The sequence below is a fragment of the Vitis vinifera genome, chromosome 18, assembly GCF_030704535.1.
Source record: "Vitis vinifera cultivar Pinot Noir 40024 chromosome 18, ASM3070453v1".
Classification (NCBI taxonomy): Eukaryota; Viridiplantae; Streptophyta; class Magnoliopsida; order Vitales; family Vitaceae; genus Vitis; species Vitis vinifera.
The window spans coordinates 8,729,183-8,748,439 of record NC_081822.1 but is presented as its reverse complement, the minus strand read 5'-3'; the positions used below and the strand labels follow the sequence as shown (position 1 = coordinate 8,748,439).

At 35.9% G+C, this 19,257-nt stretch overlaps 2 protein-coding genes across 8 annotated transcripts; both read left to right on the top strand.

Moving 5' to 3' along the window:
- The first annotated feature begins 985 nt into the window (after positions 1-985).
- Positions 986-5,298, top strand: LOC100252324 (protein DCL homolog, chloroplastic). 2 transcript variants are annotated; one of them, XM_002284742.4, is made up of 3 exons: positions 986-1,471; positions 4,237-4,351; positions 4,885-5,298. In XM_002284742.4, the coding sequence occupies exons 1-3, from the start codon at positions 1,110-1,112 to the stop codon at positions 5,053-5,055; spliced, it is 648 nt and encodes a 215-aa protein (XP_002284778.1). In that variant the 5' UTR covers positions 986-1,109; the 3' UTR covers positions 5,056-5,298. The 2 variants fall into 2 exon arrangements, with proteins under 2 accessions (XP_002284778.1, XP_019072401.1); XM_019216856.2 differs by having other exon boundaries at positions 1,017-1,471; positions 4,219-4,351.
- A 5,008-nt stretch (positions 5,299-10,306) lies between these two features.
- Positions 10,307-18,263, top strand: GRIP55 (ripening-related bZIP protein-like). 6 transcript variants are annotated; one of them, XM_019226712.2, is made up of 6 exons: positions 10,307-10,563; positions 10,833-12,049; positions 14,578-14,649; positions 14,743-14,772; positions 17,781-17,832; positions 17,922-17,960. In XM_019226712.2, the coding sequence occupies exons 2-5, from the start codon at positions 10,883-10,885 to the stop codon at positions 17,787-17,789; spliced, it is 1,278 nt and encodes a 425-aa protein (XP_019082257.1). In that variant the 5' UTR covers positions 10,307-10,563; positions 10,833-10,882; the 3' UTR covers positions 17,790-17,832; positions 17,922-17,960.
- Positions 18,264-19,257: the final 994 nt, after the last annotated feature.

Here is a 19,257-nt window from a genome sequence, read left to right as displayed (position 1 = left end):
GGTTTTGTTTTCCAATCTTGAAATAACCAAGCATATAAATTCACAACCTCCATTTTATCTCATTTTGTTACATTTCCTAACAACCAAACAAACCTAAAAATTTAAAAACTAGAGCAAAGCCTATACCTTCTCATTCACCATGAGTATCATCGACATCACATACTCAAACAACATCATTTTAAGATCGAAATTAGCCTACAAGCAATTTTTTAGATACTAACTCGCTTCTAAAATCATAACCCTCTGCAACGATACCGTTTTGCATCTGCTAGAGACCACCATCTTTGTCTCGTATATCTCCTTCCCCAACTTAGAGTAAAATGACTTCTTGGGCTTTGAGTCGTCACCGACTTTGGACCAATTGGCTTCTACTATCTTGGTGAGCCTATTATGTTGGATTTCGATAAGAGTGATGGAGTTGGGAAGAGTTGAGCTGGTTTTGGGTCGACGACTTGGGTGGGTGAGTCAATTGGGTACTTGGTAGCCCAATGACATTTAAAGTCGTAATCCCCGGTTCCGTACACCTTTGTCATTGAGAGGTAAGAATTAGGGTGATGGTTTTACGAGAAAAACAAAAAAAGTTATAAAATAAGGTGAATTTGAATAATCAGGATTTGAAAAATTTTCAAACTTCCCAAATTAAAAGTAAACTAGTTAATTAGTTGATATATTACTTATAAATATTTTATAATGTTGATTAATATTAATAGGATGATTTGAAAGAGAATAAAATTTATAACTTATAGATATTAATGTGATAGTAAAATAAATTTGGTAAAAATAGTAATAAATAAATTGTTAAGGGATATTTTTAAAATTAAAAAATAAATTAATGAATATTTTTGGAATGGAAAAATTGATAAATACTTTGTATTTTTTATAGTTGTATGGATATATGGAGGTAGATAATCAGATAAATATTCTAAAATAACATTATTATCTCACAAAAATATTCATAATATTTCGATAAAATTGTGCACCGCGGCTGCTTGACAAGTATAGAGACAGTGGCTTTATTTACCTTGTGATTGGAAGCCACGATTCAGAGGGAAAGAGGGGAATGCGTGAGAAGTGAAGTGGAAAAGCAATAGTGCCATCACAGCTCCGCTATGGCGATGGCTTACGTGGCTAGTTCACTGCTGCCTGTCCGCCTACATAGAAACCCCATCTCTCTCCACTTATCTCCTTCCCTTCGCTCTTTCCCTTCCCGTCAAACGACGTCGCTTCGACCAGTCCTATGTGCCCGGAAGCCTCGGTCCCCCGGTGGCAAACTCGGGAGCCAAGATGCCCGCGCTTCGGATTTTCTTAGGAAGCCGACTATCTCGCCTGGCGACGATGGCGGCGGCAGCAGTGTGAGGGAGAAGAGCTATAAGGGGAGGGAAGAAGAGGAATGGGTTGATTGGGAGGACCAGATTTTGGAGGACACTGTACCACTGGTTGGATACGTCAGGATGATAATTCATTCGGGAAAGTAAGATCTTTTTCTTTACCATGTGATTGGTTACTCTGAAAATTGAAGTACAAGCTCTAATTTAATGTTTTATGTTGCTTGGCCTTGTGAATTGGGATTTGTTGATTTTAGATTGTTGTTTTCTCGGGTCAAAATCTATAAAGGCCTAAGATTCAAATTTTGGTTTCTTATAATTTTTTTTCCCTACATCTTATTCTGCAACCAAGCATAATACATATTTTTGCCCTTGTCATGATGAAAATGTCAAATAATAGGGCATTGTCGAACCATTTCATTTCGTTTCCACATTGTTTAGGGGCAGAATTGAGCTGCCTCCAAATTATATCAGAGGAATGGCGTCCCATTGTTTCATAAAATCCTCAAATGATCCTAATGCCTGCTTTTCATAGCATGTAGTTTGTCAAAGAAAACAAAATAATTCATTCGCATGGAATGATCAAATTCACCCATACTTGATGACTCAATTTTGTAGGGTTCACGATAACCTTTACCAATCTTGTCAAACATATACTCTGTCATCTTTATTTCATTAATATATATCCTCCTTTTCCTACATAAAAAAAATGGATGCTGAGGATGTGTCTTGGTTTCCTACAGTTGTTTTACGGTTGAGCAGTCAAAAAGGTTAAGGAAAACTCATCTTGGTGCCATTACTTTATGCCTAAAGCATAAGTAGAGGATGGTTCATGGTAGCATTAGTCTCTTACTGAACTTTTCACTTGTAATGCTGCCCAAAAACCATGTTGGTCTATGAAATTTATAACTTTTAATTGAATCCTCTACAACTTGTCACAGTACCGTCATGGCTGCCTAAGGAAAAATGCAAGGAAGCTTTGCATTTAGTATGCATTAGAAAGGTTAGAGGTACTGAGCTAAGGTTCAGGTTATCAGGCTAGTCTAAAAGATGCTAAATTTAAAATTATAAGAAAGTAAGAAATGGAAAGATAACTTGAGGTTCAATCTGGTGATTGGAGCCCCATCTATCAAGAGAAGCAGTGGGACCTGGCCACGATCATAGACATTATGTATCAGAGAAATATTCATCTTATTTGAAAGATCATACAAACTTGATTACTTCAATTCAAGGGTGTGAGTATATATGTGGCCTGGCTCAGCTATCAGAGTCTAGAAAAGTTGGTTACTTTAAGAGGAAAACCTATCTTAACAATAATATGCTAACATATGAACTTAAAATAATTTCAAGTGGGTCATTTACCTTTATTGTCAACTAAGAATTCATTTTTTTCATATGAGTAAAGGGGTGCAACACTAAAACTTTCCAAATTGTCAATTGAGAATTCATGATTTTAAGCTTCTTATAATGGGGGTGGTTTATTTGCTGGCATCAAGTAGTGGGGATAAAACACAGAAAATGCAACATGAAAAAGAATTGATATGGTTGATACCAATTATTTTGGATTCAAGCTTTGCTGAGTTCATTGCTATAACCCAAAAATGGTTCCATGCAGATTTACATTGAATTTCTGCAAGTATCTATAGTCTATGCATTGTATGTGAATGCTGAAAAGGATGAAGTTTAGCTTTACTAGGTTTGAGATTAACTGATAAACGTGATCAGATATGGTGTCACTACTGTGGTTAGTTTTGAATTCTCAATAATAACTGAAGTGAGGAGTTACTTTACTAATATGTGTATCCACCATGAACAGTGTTTCTGGCTCTGAATCACATTTATCACGTGCAATGTGATCAGGAGGTCCATCATTTTAAGTCCAGCCATCATATCTTACCCTCTAATTTGGAGCCATGAAGACATTATTTTCCATTTGTTTTTTATCTGCTTCTTGTGTTCTTTTTGTTACCGCTGACAATTTGATTGCTTCAGGCTACTCAGCAAAATCCATGTCATCTGAAATCATTGTTTCCATTGGCTTAAGCTGTACCTGCAAATTGGTTGTCCTTGCCTTTGATGTTTGTTTGACCTATCATATTTTCCTGATGTTTTTTCCTTATCCTGGATTTAAGTAGAATGAGGAATAAATAAATGTTGGCCTTCTTTAGTTGTGATTTAGAAAGATCTGGGTTTTTGGTGTCTCAGTTATAATAGTTTCTTTCCTTTTTTTTTTTCATGGATCCATGCTCATTCCACCACTCACCCTTCCTGCCTTCTAATTGGAGAAGATATGAGTTTTTGTTTTGCCTTTGTCCAAGTTTATTTTCCCTGGGTGAGCATCTAAGAAGCTACTCACAATATATCAACCCCAAAGGCAATGAGAAAGAGCAAAGCTGTTGATTTTGGGTTTTAGTGGGACTTTGTATTGTCACTTGTTTTATGTCTATCAAAAAAAGAAAAAAAGAAAAAAAAGAAAGAAAGTATTATTACTTGTTTTTCATAGAAGCCCTTTACTAGTGCATGCTGAACCTTGAAAATTGAAATCAAGCTGGTTTTAGTGTCTGAACTTGAAAGCTGTTCAGACACAGGAAAGTATTATTACTTGTTTTTCGTTGAAGCCCTTTACTATTGTATGCTGAACCTTGAAATTTGAAATCAAACTGGTTTTAGTGTCTGAACTTGAAAGTTGTTCAGATACAAGGTATTAGCTGGCCTGCATTTTGTTCCTTTTTTTTTTTTTTGGAGAGAAAGATGTCATGTACATTAAATATATTATTTTTAAAGCTCTCTAGTCATTAGACATGATCAAGGAACATCTAGGAGCTAATTCTTAATTTGTGAGCATAATCATGTGAGTTTGCTTTTTGTGCTTCTGGTTAAAATTATAATGCAGATGGGGATCTTCTTGCAGATATGAAAATGGTGATAGATTAAGTCTGGAGCATGAGAAGTTTGTTCTAGAGAAGTTGCTTGCATATCATCCAGAGTGTGAAAAGAAGATTGGTTGTGGAATTGATTATATAACGGTCTCTCTCTCTCTCTCTCTCTCATTTGCTGAGTTTTACAGAACATCCACTTAAATCTCTTGGATGCATTGATTCTGCCCATGTTTTTATTTATTTTGTTTATTTTATAACTAAAATGATACTTCTTGGTTTATAAGGTTACACCTGCCTGCTGTGTGGAGAGCCTTGACAGGACTTCATCCCTGATCTTGATAATATTGGGCATGACATCAATCACTGGATCACAAAAGCATTCTTGGTTTTCAATTTTCTCATCTTGAGTGACCCTGATCAAGATGATGCATTTACATCAAAAGCATGACATCACTTAGCCCAAAAAGAAAAACGAGGAAAAAGCATTTGACCTATAACAACACCTCTAGGATGCTAGCGACATCCATTCTCATAAATAAAGACCTTAAACAATTATTAAACATTCTGAAAGCCTAGTGGATTGGATTAAGTTGTTCTTCTCTGTTAAGTGTTATTCTGATATTTGATCTTCACTTGAATTGCATTACCAAATGATGCATATTTTTTGTTCTGGTTGGTAGGTTGGATATCATCCTGACTTTGAAGGCTCACGATGTTTATTCATAGTCCGGAACGATGGAGAATTGGTTGATTTTTCATATTGGAAATGCATAAAGGGCCTAATCAGGAAGAAGTACCCCCAATATGCAGACAGTTTCATTCTCAGGCATTTCCAACGCCGTTATAACTGAAGAAAACAACTCTTGATGTTTTATCCACCAACTATTGTATGAAGACAATAAAATGTCATTTATTTCTGCAGAAGACAGCTGTACAAGTTAATAAGGGCAAAGATTTCAAATTCTTGATTTAGACTCTTTAGGGAAAATTTCAAAAGGATTTGTATTCTAGGATGAAAAATTTTGCTACGGAATTGCTTTGACTCTTATCTATTAAACAGACTGTCCTATGCTGAAAGAATTTTCTGCACCTAATCTGGAGTTCTGGGACGTTAAAAGATATGGTGAGGGAAGTTACCAGTCGGTACCATTCTTTCTGAACTTTTTGCAATATTTTTTAGTGGTACAGTTCCCATTTTGTCAAGGAAAATATAAGGGGTAGTTTCTCCCTGCAAGGCGTTATCTGTGTTTTATCTTTTACTTTATTGCCAATATGATACAATATGAGCAAGAATAAAGTATAAATATAGTGATCTTTTACTTGGGTGATGCTTGGATTGGTTTTTAAGAAGCTAAAAACTCTTCCCAAGTTCAACAACAGCTTCTAGACTCATTTGGGTGATTCATTAAGCCCAGGAGCATGGTGCTTCCATAAAAGCTTTATTCGGCTCGTGCATGAACGATTTCATCCTTAAATGTTTAACGATATTTTTGCAACTCTAATATTGCTTTTTGAAACTCATGCCTTCGATTTTGATTTCAATCTTTAGTTAAAGCAAAAAAATAGAAAATAAATGGAGTTTTGGTTATCACTATAGACCCTTGCTGTTTTTCTTTTCAAGGGGAGGAGACACTAAAATCCGTGCCTATTAATTAAATTTGATTTGTTTGAACTTTGGACAAGGTCAAGACATCTTGAGCTTACTAGCCTTCATATATGATATACCCCTGCAAGATAGGTTAATGTTACATTCACGCCTAAACTGAGGAGTCCAAACGAAGGATTTCTGTAATCCACTGTGTACCCACCGTCAAGGAGAGGAATCTGCGAGCCACCCCATATATCAAGGACTACCCAATCGACTTGAACTGGCTGTACTGCATGACACTAGTTATTGCAATGCTCAATTTTGATAAGATTTTTGTGGTGATATGTGGTGCCTTTGTTATTGGATTAGGTGCCGTAGACATGTAAGAAGGAAGACTCATTGCCTTTGTAGGCAAAGCCTTATCTTTTTAGAATCAAGCCCTTTTTACTCCTGAAAATGAGATGTTTGCAATAGTTTCTACAACCCTCAAGTGTTGGGACAACACTTTAAGGTTGAGACAAACCACTATAGCCTCAAATATTTGCTGGAACAACACATCAACATAAGTGGCTATCTAGACTCATTGGATTTGATTTTGAAATTTCATATCGTGCTGGTCAACAAAAAAATGTGAGAGATGGGTTATCTCGAAAATTGGAAGAATGTATGTCTATCACGGCCTTCGCCTATTGCAAAGTGAATGGAGACATTACGCCACGCTTCTTGCAAAGTGGATGGAGACATTACGGCTTGAATGAGCTATTGCTCCAAAACTTCTGCAATAAACTTACCCATCAAATTATCCAAATTTTACATGGGAACATGGGTAACTAAGGTTCCAAGATCACTTATGGCTCGGGAAAAATTCTGCCCTCAAGGAATCCATTCTCCAAGAGGCTTGTGATAGTCAAAGTGGAGGCCATTTAGGTGTTTATTAAACTCTCCATCAGACATGACGAACTTTCTATTGGCATGGAATGCATAAGTATGTGTGCAAATATATAGCTAATTGTGCCAACGAAATAAATCTAGAAATGTTGTTGCACCATGACTGGTACAACCACTCCCAATTTTGGAAAAAAAAACATGGAGTGATATGAATCTGTTCTTGCTATTTTCTTATTGGTCTCATCAGATATCATCAGGCATGTTTTGAAACTTAAATAAAAAAAGAACATGTTTTAAAAATCAATTCACTTTTCACAAATTAACATCCCAATAACCTTAATATACACCAAAATTTGTACAAGCGAACAACTAAAAGAGAAATACAGTGTGTGCGCATATAAACTGAATTAGAGCAAATGCTGGTGTACCTCACATAGGTGAGTTTTACTACGGTCAAGCCACTGAAGGAGGCAATTTTTCGTAGATAAATTTTATACTGCCAGGACAAGCACAAGGGTAATAGAGAGGGTTATCAAAGTCCCGAGCGTTTCGACAAATTCCGCACACGTCGTCCTCCTCATTTTTATCTTCACTATCGAAAGCCAATTACTGTCCAACGATTTCCATTATCGTCAGCATCGGTAGCAGTAGAAGGTTAGGGATTCGAGGAGGTTTCCCTGTAAGACGAAGCGTGCAGGAAAGAGGAGTTGATCGATAAGACCGTGATCACCTTTTACCTAGCGCATAGACAGAAAAATAATAGAATTTTATGCTACCAGTTTTTCCAACTTGATTCTTTAAAGCTCTTCTATTAATTAAGGTGTCATTGGATATGGTTTTATTTTGGGGAAATAAGAGGTCTGTTTTTTTTTTTTTATGGGATTTGGGTTTTTCGGATTCAGATCAACATGAGGTGTTAGGGTTTCTGGATTTAGAGGATGGAGTCTTCTATTCAGTGTTAGCCTCGACTAGGGTAGATAGAAAAACGTTTTTCAATTTTTTATTTTTTTATCCAATGTGAAAGCTGAGCTAGAGGAGTGATATTAAAAAAATCAAAAGTTGGGTTACAATTTCCTATATTTTTCATATTACCAACCAAAACACAAGTTTGAACTGGATCTGTGGCTGTACTGGGTATCCCGTGGAATAATCTGTGAGCCACCCTATTGGCTCTAGCCTCTAGTTAGTCCATTTGCTAGGTCATGCTTTGAAGTTTGAGATAACACAACCGTCATGAACAGTACATAGTTGAGTTGAACTGTGGCTACCGCTGATTCATTGACCTGATCTTTTAGCTAAGGATCTAGATTTCATTTTCAGGAACCCAATGATCCGATTTCCCGATCGAGTCAGGATATCAACATATTCGCATAAATATCCGGAGTGGCACCAGATTCCCCAAAGCCAACACGAAGCTTATGTAGGCATGCGTAATATCCTGTCCATTTGTCATCCTCAGATGCTTCTTGTGCGCGACATGGAAGGAAATCCGCTCTGCTGATGTCCGCAAATGCAGACAAAATGTCTATAACACGTGCCCTCACAATTAATTGTTGGGAGGCCTTTTGGATGCAATGTATGAGCACCCTTTTCATGTCTTTGTCCCAGCGTGGTATGATAGGCGGACACGTATACTCCCTGCAGCCCACGCCCGCTGAGGCACTCAACATGCGACGAGAATGTTCTCTGTTATTTCATCATTAAAATGGAACGTCAACGTGTCCGGAAACTTTGTACAAAATTAAGCAAACGGAAGTTGGTTCTTCTGACGTGGGCGGGTCCAATTTAATCAGCGTAGTGGGCAGTGGGTACCCATTTGCTTTGCTTTTTAACTTGGTTGTTTGCCAGAATTGATATTAAAGATAGAAAGAATGCTTAAAAAACCAGTAATCTTGTATTGGAACTGCAATCCCACTGTGACCTCCACTTATCCTCTTTCCTTCGGTCATACTTTAACCGAAATTGAGTCTACATATCTTGTTTAATGGCGGAGATAGCGAAGAGTTTGTCTTTTTGCCAAGGTGAGCCATGATACGCTATTATCAAATCATTAGCCGGCCTGTACTTGAATAATATCCGTTGTTAAGTAGCGAGATATTTGATGGCTTATTTTCCTTTTTGTTTTCCCATTTGAGTTGAATCACTCGACAAAGACAATTCCCAAAGTAAGAGAAGATGAGAGATTTCCACGAATTTGACTTCACTCTTTCTGATTTTTCCGATTCATTGAATGCGTCCCTTTCTCCTTTGTTCGCTTTAACGCGTTAACATGACACGATTGAGCTACAAATCACACAGCCCTGGATTGGATAACGATGTGGGACTGGAGGTTGGAATTTGAATCAATCTCAACGGACTATAGATTATTAACGGAACAGCTACACGATGGGCGGGAGTTGATGATGGGAAGCTTATCCTATTTGGTGGGGAAGTAGGTTTGGTGGTAGGTGAGTGGCTAAAGTCAGAAATGGTTGCATCATTCCCCATGCATCTCCTCTTTGTAAAGGTCCAGAGTCCAGGTTTGTGCAAGCGCGCGTTGGGCACCCAATCCGACATGACAGTGCCTTTCACTAACCCTGTCCCGTAGCTCCGCCCAAAATCCAACCCAGACCGAGGGTAATATGAAATGGGGGCGTCTTTCACGCCCATGCCGATGCTTCATTGTGCTTCAAATTTCAATCACGTTACATAAATAATAATAATTCAAACAGTCAAAAAAGCGCAAAAATTTCCATTCTTGGTATGCATGTTTTCTATACCCTCCCTGTAGTCTGGCGACCATCTGAAATAGAGAAAAATTAGGCATAAACGAGATGAAGGAGAGAAAAACGTGAGCTGAAAATGGGAAAGAGTCAAAATATATTTTGGAAGTTGAATAAGGGTTGTCTGCATTAGGGACTTTAAAGCAATCACGCTACCTCCTGCAAACAATAATTGAAGGATTTATGGCTTCATCCGCTTCCTTGCCAACTTAGAACTTCATCCTTGGCCTCCCATGCTCTCTTTTATCCTTTTCTTTCCTTTCCTTTTCTTCCCCCTTGAATATGCAGCAATATTCGAAAATGGAAGCCAAAAATTAAATATTTTAATTATAATTTGGATTTATATTTATATATATAATATTAGTATTACTATTTTATTTTTGAATTTATTAAAAGTTGTAATAGAATAATTATTTAAATTTTTGAGACGGAATAAAAAATAAAAAATAAATTATGTTATTGACTTCTATCACGAAGGAAATAAAAAGGTAAGGTAAATAAAATGATTTTGGCAGAGTGGAGAGTTGGGTGGCGGTGTTTTAACTTTTAACGTGGAGCGAGGTCGGTCTTATCCGGAGGAGACCTAGGGCGCCAGGCATCGGCAAAAGTGTGGGCTTTGCGGCTAGTGCGTAGTGCACACCAGGCGTACTTTTGGGCTTCTTTATAATATTGGCGAGTTGCCATCTAGGCCGCACATATTGGGTAGACGTGGAGGGTGGAGATGGATCCATGGTGCAAATGGTGATTGGTTAGATGTCACGACCAACCCCTCCTACTTCATGATGATTGGTCCACGTCTCAGAGGCAAGCTGGCCCACCTCCAATTAATTTTATGTTAAAAGAATCCAAACTCCACCTTATTAAAACAATGTAAAACACACACTCGACACTTGTCGGCTCCTCCAAGCCCTAATGCCCCCATCACCAAGTAAACTTCATTTCCTATTCCTACACCCCCTTTCTCTCTCTACATTCTCTCTCAACCCTCTGCCTCATCCTCCTCCTCCTCCTCCTTCTGGCTCCTCTGTTTTCACCTGTTTTTCCTAGAATTACTCATTCTAATTTCATTTTTCAGATCCTTTTGTTGATTGTTATCTTTTTTTACTGATCCTTACTGTCTGGTGCGTCTCTCTCTCTCTCTCTCTCTCTCTCTCTCTCCTGAAATTGCTATAGTTTTTATAATGAATTTTAGTTACAGTTCTTGAATAGCAGTGGAGGAAGTGCATTAGTGTTAGGGTTTTGAATTTATGTAATTTATATCTTGTGTTCTGGTTTTAAAATTGTGGTTTTAAAGTATAGTATAGTATAGTGAATTTGATGCATTCAGATTGATATAGTGGAAAAGGGTTTCTATTTGATCGGGTTGATTTTGTTTGGTGGATGTGGAAAGGATTGAGCTTGGATCAGTTTTGGGACAGTGTCACGTTCAGATTTTAGAAAATGGGGAGTAATTTGAACTTCAAAAACTTCGGAGGCAGCCAGCAGGGCGATGGCAGCGGTAGGCCTCCAGGAAACATGCCCTTGGTGAGACAAGGGTCGATCTACTCGCTGACCTTTGACGAGTTCCAGAGCACCATGGGAGGCATAGGAAAGGACTTTGGGTCGATGAACATGGATGAATTGTTGAAGAACATTTGGAGTGCTGAAGAGGCCCAAACTATGGCTGCGGTAGCAGCAGCAACGGCGCCACCGATTAGTGTGCAAGAAGGGGTTGTGGCTGGTGGATATTTGCAGAGACAGGGATCTTTAACGTTACCGCGGACATTGAGTCAGAAGACGGTAGACGAAGTCTGGAAGGATATGTCAAAAGAGTACGGTGGTGGAGCTAAGGATGGAAGTGGAGCTGGAGGATCGAATTTGCCTCAAAGGCAGCCGACTCTGGGAGAGATGACTCTTGAGGAGTTTCTGGTGAGGGCAGGTGTGGTGAGGGAGGATACTCAATTGGCAGGAAAGCCTAATAATGGAGGGTTTTTTGGTGATTTAGCGAATTTGGGTAACGGCAATGGTTTAGGCATTGCATTTCAACAAATGGGTCAAAACACAGGATTGATGGGAAACCCTCGGATTACTGAAAGTAATAATCAAATTTCCACGCAATCACCTATTTTGCCATTGAATGTTAATGGGGTCAGATCTACCCAGCAGCAGCCACAACAGCTGCAACAACTGCAACAGCTGCAACAACGGTCATCACAGCAGCAACTCTTTCCAAAGCAGGCTCCGGTAACCTATACCACTCCGGTTTCTGTACAAAGTAATAGCCAGCTGTGTAACCCAGGAATTAGAAATGGGATGGTTGGAATTTCGGATTCCGGTATAAATGGTAATCTGGTTCAGAGTAGTGTGCTTCATGGTGGCGGGATGGGAATGGTTGGTTTGGGAGCTGGGGGTGCTACCATTGCAAGTGGATCTCCTGCCAATCAGTCATCAGATGGGATTGGGAAGAGTAATGGGGATACATCTTCCGTTTCACCTGTTCCCTATGCATTTAATGGAGGTATAAGAGGAAGGAAATGCAGTGGGGCTGTAGAGAAGGTTATTGAAAGGAGACAGAGGAGAATGATAAAGAATAGAGAATCAGCTGCTAGATCACGGGCTCGTAAACAGGTGAATATTTGTTCTAACCTACTTCTTTATACAAATAGCTTTGAATTTTAGTTATTTATTTGCGCTGCTGTTCTAGTTCGTTATGCATATATGGATCATCACTTAACAATACCCATTCCATGTTACATCCTACATGGGTTATTCACACATTCAGAATATCCACATCCACAATAGTACTTTGACGTGTAAAGCCTTCCTAATTAAGACCAGGATAAACTTAATGGTAGTTTTAATGAAAAACTTGATTATATAGTTCAGCATAATGACTAAAAATATTGGGACATTTTATGAAAAAGAAAGCAAAGCTCATTTGATAAGTCTGTTCTAATGTAGAGTTTCTACCATTACCTATTGTATGTGGGCATAATTTGAGGTGGAATCTGGTGCTTTCTAAAATCTGCCTCTGAACCTTCAAAGTATGCATATTAGGGTCTCTTGACTCATCTAAAAGGCTCGGCCATGAAAGGTTCCTTGTTATCAAAATATATTTATGTATATATGATAGAATTTTTCATAAAGTGTTCTTTGTATAGGACCTGGAAAAACTATCAGTAGGGCAGATCTTGGGTTTTTTTTTTAAATGAATCGGGCATAGCTCACAATCGGAAATGCTGATTGAATCCCAACAAAATGTTGCGCTTTATGAACAAAGGAATGCGGGGCCCATACTTATTGCTATTGTAGCATGTGTCGCAAATTCTGAGTAGGGATCCATTCTGGATTTACTTTGAAGGTCTCCTGATTTAAAGACTCAGTCTTCGAGATGACCTATTCTTTCACTACCTTCTTTAGGAACATCCAATATTTTCCCCACACTAGTAACCTGTTTGGGAGTGCTTCTAATAAAAGGACTTAGCCTGTAGTGATTTTGTCTGTACCATAAGCACTTTTGTGAAGAAACAATTGGCTATTTGAATGTGAACTAGGGAAGTGCTTTTAGTATTTCTTAAAATTAGTTTGGTACTATGCAATTTATTTATTATATAACAAAACAATGTTTTTAGAATTGATATAAAAAATGACTTTATGGATTTTATTTTTTTAGTATATAATTTTGATATGTTAATATATATACCTAGATATAATTATTGAAAGTATAAACAATTATTTTTATTATGGTATTTTTTTTAGAAAACCTTGTTTTATTTATATATTAGCTTAATTTATTAAAAGGCTAATATAAATAAAACAACTAATTATTTGTAGGAAGCACTCTAGATTTTTTTAAACGCTTTTTGATTGTTTTTAAACACAATTTTTCTTAGAAAGTATTTTTAAGTATTAGGAAGTACTTTTAACTCATAGAAGGCACTCTCAAATGGGTTTTAAGTAACCCATCAGATGAGGGCATGAAGCTCTTTCACTTGTGGCATGGTTTGGTAGACAATTTCATCTTGTTGAACTACCAATTTTCCTAGTATCTTAAGCTTCTAAGGTTTGGGTCCACAATGCATATCATGTACTTTTAACACTCTTCCCCATACCCGGACATGGAGAGACACATAGGCTTGTAGGCAAACAACCATAATCAACCTCTTTTGGGCTTACATGTGAGCCTAATAAATTAGGTAAATAAATTTTATGTGGTGAGGTCCAAACACATGACCTCATGCTAAATGAGACTCTGATATCATATTAAACTACCAATTTTCCTAAAAATTTAAACTTGTGGGATTTAGGTTCATCATGTATATCATGTTCTTTAACATATCTGATAACAAATATTTTTTTACATGGCTTCAAACAATTTATTATCTAAAGTGGCATTCTTCATGTAAATGCCATTTGACTGCAGTATCATTATACTCTGCACTGCTGTAGAGGATAACTTATTGGGGGCAAAGTTCACTTTTGATGGAATGGTGTAGCCTTATTTTGGGATATTAAATTTCATGAAAGAAAACTTGTGTCCATGTTAGAGACGAGACTCCAGTGCCCATAAGACTCTTAATTTTGGGGGTCTTTGCAGTAAAGGTTTCTTTATGAAAATTGTTCCATCTCACGATTGCTTCGTTTCGAAGTGGGTTCTCAACTTGTTATAACTTGACACAAGGAAATCTAAGGAAAATAGTGACAAAGTTTCATCATGTTGTCGCTTTATGAATTTTGCTACTCATTAACCTTCTGCTTTTATCATCTATATGGACATGCGCATCCCATAACTTCTTGAAAGATTATGCGGCAGAATGGTAATGTGGTAGCAATCTGATATCACAAGAGATCAAGGATTTTGAGAAGTTACGAGTCATGAGAAGTTATAAGGATCCCGTTTATTACAAGGTAATGGTATGTAGGGAAAATAACATCAACTTGAACTTGTACCATCTCAAAATCTATATAAATTTTATGTAAGATGAATCCATATGACCTTAATGCTTTTTATAATAGGTCATGATCCAGAGGGCCTAGAAGAAACTATATTTATTTTAATAAATAAAATCAATATTGTCATAACCTTGTTGCAGGATATGTGCCTAATGTTTTTGTTTGCCTTATCTTTTATCGTTTATTTTTTTGGCTTCCACCAGGCTTATACTATGGAATTGGAAGCAGAGGTTGCAAAATTGAAAGAGAAGAATGAGGAATTGGAGAAGAAACAGGTAATTTTCAATGTGGCACCCAGACATCCACACACAACAAAATATGAAATTGCTGTGGAAAATCTTCATTGACTTTTACTTTGGTTACTGCAGGCTGAAATGATGGAAATGCAGAAAAATCAGGTACTGTAGCTTTCCTTTTTAAAGAACCGTTTAACAAATCAATCTATACTCCTTGAGATAACTAAATCACGATCTTGCTAAGAATATCATGACTGATGTCTCATGTTCAACCACCAAAATATCATGCTATCATGTATTTCTGTTCTCTCTCCTTGATAACCTGAATTTTGTTACTTACAGTGTTTGTCAAACTACTCCCACTCTTGGAAAGCAGTTTTCCTTTTTGAATACATATTCCTAAGCTAAAGGGACAGAATATCATTCAGAAAATTTTTTGAAATCTTTTCTTCTTCTTCGTTGTGTGTTTGTGTTTGTGTTTTTTTTTTCGTTTTTACTTACTATTTTGGAATGGTTAATAGCATGTCCAATTGCAAGGTTACTGCTATCTGGTGAATGTCTGGCTTTGGCTATTTTTCTTTAGCTCCTTAGTTTTTCAATTAATTTGTGCATTTACCTATTTTCTTGATTCTTTTGGATACTCTAGTGTTTGATTTTATTATAAGATTTCTTGCATGGACTGGTTATATAAAACGGTTGGGAAATCATTGCATCTAGTTGGTGATTGTAAACTTTACATAATTCCATTTTGGAAACTTAAATTAACTTGAGAATACAGTAATTCTAAAGAATTAGTCTAGAAGATGAAAAATCAAACAATCTTTTTTCTGCATGTCCTGGTTATATGAAATGCTTATGGGAAATTAATGTGTCAAAATGCTGATTATGAGCTTGACATAATTTTGTTTTTGTGAAACCTGGATTAGCCCGAGCATATATGGGCTCTAAAGCATTATTCCAAAAAAAAGAAGCATTAGTTCGAAGGACAAAATTGCAGAACAGATAGATAAAGTGAGGGGGGAAGGGAAGGAAGGCTGAAGGAAAGGGCTAATAGCTCAATTTGATTCAACAAAGCCTAGATCATAGTCATCAATTTTCAATGCTTCCTCATTTCTACTCTTAGTTTTACTAAAACAAATTTTCACACATTCTTACTCCTTATCCCAAATCCCCCAGATTCTTAAGCATCTTTTGACAGTTGTAGGTTAAATTTTTTAACAGTTTCACATTTGAGTACAAAAGTTTGAGAGGATGCTAATAGCTTAGTTGACTCTACAAAATTCTAGGCCCTAGTAATTTGAGCTTGTTTGACAGTTTTTTTAAGACTCAAAAACATGTTTGGTAATTTTTCAACGGAAAACAACTTTCTAAGAACTTGTTTTGAAAATAGGATGTTTTCGAAGAACATATTTTAATTGTTTTAAGTTTTCTAGGGGCCATTTTGAAAAATAATTGTACAGATATGGAGAATGATGTGGAGAATGATTGAAAGTGAGACATTGATGCAAAAGTTATTTTTAAAAAATATTTAAAAATATAGAAAACAAGTTGAGAACATTCCAAATTATTAAATGGACTTTTTTTTTAGAAAACATAAGAGAACTATTTTAAAAAACTGATCTTAAAAACTATTTCCAAAAATGTTCCCAAATAGTCTCTAGTTTCCAATGCTCCCTCATTTCTACTCTTAATTTTACTAGAGTTACTGTCCACATATCCTTAGTCCTGCTTATCCTTAAGCCTTTAGCGTTTAAACATCTTTGATAGTCACAACTTAAATTTGATCTTAGACTAGTTTTGTTGACTAACATTATATTGTTGGAAGACCACAAATTGTCATTCGATAAAGCATTATCATATCTGAAATCAACTAGCTGGTTGACATCGAGCTGATGCCCCATCCTGTCAGCCAGTCTAGATTGCACTGTCTAACTGGTAACTAACATTATATTTTACTGTGAGGATTGAACCTTGAACCTCTAACCATAAAACTCATGCTGTTTGAAAATTTTGTGCCTTTTGCATTTTTACATTTTAACTTTCGCGGCTTTGCTACAAAATTCAACCAACTCCATTGTTTTTGCTAGTTTAGCCATTAATACTTTTCTCAACCAGTGGTAGATTTTGTTGTGGGGTAGCTGTGGAGCTTAGGGGCTGGTGGTGAATTAAGACTCAGCTTCCTTCAAACAACAGCCGTACCTTAGCATGGCCCCATCTAGTTAACAACCATTCTATTGTTTGACAAAAACTTTTGCCTGAAGAAAAATAAGCCCACTTTGATTTCCTTGTCCCACTTTTCAAAATTTTACTGTTACTTTTATCTTTTTATTTAAAACAGAAATAGGGAGTAAAAAAAAATGTTATTTATTACTTATATATATATTCAAAAAATTTTAAATGAAAGGAAATTAATGATTTTTTTTTATATTTATTTAATCAAATTTCTTATCAATTTGTATTTTAAAATTATTTTTTTGAATTGAAAAGGGTAATCAGTCTACTTGGTTTTTTAAAAACTTATAATTATAGTTTTGATAGGCTAAAATGTATTTATTATAAAATTAAAAAATTATTCGTACAAAAAATTTTGAACATTTTGATTGATTACAATTTGTATATGGTCATATATGATTTGAACATGGTTTTTCTTTACATCCTTCGACATTGTAATACTGAAATCACACATTCTGATGTATCATGTGTTTGTATTTGGGTTTAGTTTCATAATTATGTTTAGAAAGTGCTTGTATGGTTGATTGTGGAAAGAATTGAAAATCTAATGAGTGGAGATGTTATTAAGTAATGCACAAGTTTTGTATTTTATTGATTAAAAAAATTTCATATTTCTGATGTTAAAAGCCAACCCCTGGAAAAATTTTCTGGCTCCTATCCTAAAGTTGACTGAGCCTCTTTGATATTTCCATTTGTGCACTTAAACAGGAAATCAAAATTACTTTGCGTGCACATATCACAAGATTCAACTTCTTGCAAAATAGGTTTAATTTTAGAACTGCAAGTTACAAACACATTAACGCGTGTAGATACATATTAGAACTCTTTGCATCAATCTGACATATTGCAAATCCCAGACTTCGCTATTAGTCTGAACTCACTGGGTGTCATTTTACTATTTTGGCATGAAATTATGGTTCTGAAAAATTCATTGACAGAATGGTTAGGAGCCGGGGCTCTCTCACACTGACACTCACAAACTCTTACTCGGTAACCAATTGAAAATTTCCACCTTTTGAGGAATTCATGTAAGAGGGGGGAATATTAGACGCATGTTTCTCAAATTTTTATGCAAACAGGTTATGGAGATGATGAATCTGCAACGAGAAGTAAAGAAACGTTGCTTGAGACGCACACTGACTGGCCCCTGGTGAAGTAAAATGTCATGGTTGCAGCCCGACTATATTTGTTAGGTGACTGTACATATTTAAGGGAATTGTTTGCTGTGCTGCTGTACATTAGGAAGAGAGTTTTAGTATTGTTGTAGATTGAACTTTGCCATTTCTGTAGTCTTTTTTGTTTTGCTTCTGTCATGAACATCGTGCTTAGAGAGGGGGCAAGGGAAAGAAAATATGATGTCCATTACATATCTTTTGATATACATTATAGAATATTTATCGTTCCCTATCATCATCAGTTCAAAAAGATTTCGTCCTTGCATTTTGAATCATGTCGAAGATGGGGTTAATTAGTTTTTTTTACATTTACTTCATTTATTTATTTTTATTCATATAACGAAACAATAAATTAAACATACATAAATTTTGAATTAATTTTTTTTTCATACTTAGTATGATTTATCAAACGTGAAAAAACTTGCTTCCCTTTGAATCAGCCATAAGAAGGTATTTGATAAATTTAATGTTTATTACTTAATAACTTAAAAATGATTATTGATTTAAAATTTATTATTTGATTTTTATATTGAGTATTAGGATTGCTTGGTTGATATATTTGTCTTCATTAATTAATTTAAGTAATAAATTTATTTTATAAAATATTTACATTAAAAATATTATAGAGATATGAAATAGCTATAAATTACTTATCATAAAAACGGATATGAAATAAAAATGAATTGAAATTTAGAATAAATTAATTATTTTAATTTAATAGTTAATATAATTTTTTATAATAAATTATCATTTTTAAGTTATTTTATCAAATATACTTAATCAACTTATAGACTTAAATTAAATTATTAAATCGTGTTTAATAATTCCATTGATTTATCATAATGCTCTAACTTATTCTTCAATGAACACGTAACGGGGGATGGTAAGAGGCTCTATTTTCTCTTATCATATTACATTTTTTGTCCAACCGCACAAGCTTGCTCTCAGAAATAAAGGGGGAATCTGGAAATGGTGAGGCTTGTTAAACAAGGGGTAGTCATAGCCTCAAAGGTATGCATTTCGTTCTGAGTTTGAATTCCATTAGTAGAACATGAAGGACCCAATTTCCGAGGACTTTGGTAAGCTGTAAATTTGCCCTTACACTTTGCTCTCCCTTGTTCAGTGGATTTTTTCACTTATCCAAGACACCGCATACAAAGCCGTCTAAAAATTCCATGTAAGTTGTGTACACGCCAGGGGTTTAAGATAATTTTCTTCATTACCTATCTCATGCTACATT

Bases quoted from the DNA above. Each gene is read 5' to 3' on its own strand.
- LOC100252324 (XM_019216856.2), top strand. From the start codon at position 1,110: ATGGCGATGGCTTACGTGGCTAGTTCACTGCTGCCTGTCCGCCTACAT. The intron at 1,472-4,218 runs GTAAGATCTTTT...ATTATAATGCAG, and splicing joins ATGATAATTCATTCGGGAAA to ATGGGGATCTTCTTGCAGAT. The intron at 4,352-4,884 runs GTCTCTCTCTCT...TCTGGTTGGTAG, and splicing joins GTGGAATTGATTATATAACG to GTTGGATATCATCCTGACTT.
- GRIP55 (XM_010665762.3), top strand. From the start codon at position 10,883: ATGGGGAGTAATTTGAACTTCAAAAACTTCGGAGGCAGCCAGCAGGGC. The intron at 12,050-14,577 runs GTGAATATTTGT...GGCTTCCACCAG, and splicing joins GATCACGGGCTCGTAAACAG to GCTTATACTATGGAATTGGA. The intron at 14,773-17,921 runs GTACTGTAGCTT...TTATGCAAACAG, and splicing joins TGGAAATGCAGAAAAATCAG to GTTATGGAGATGATGAATCT.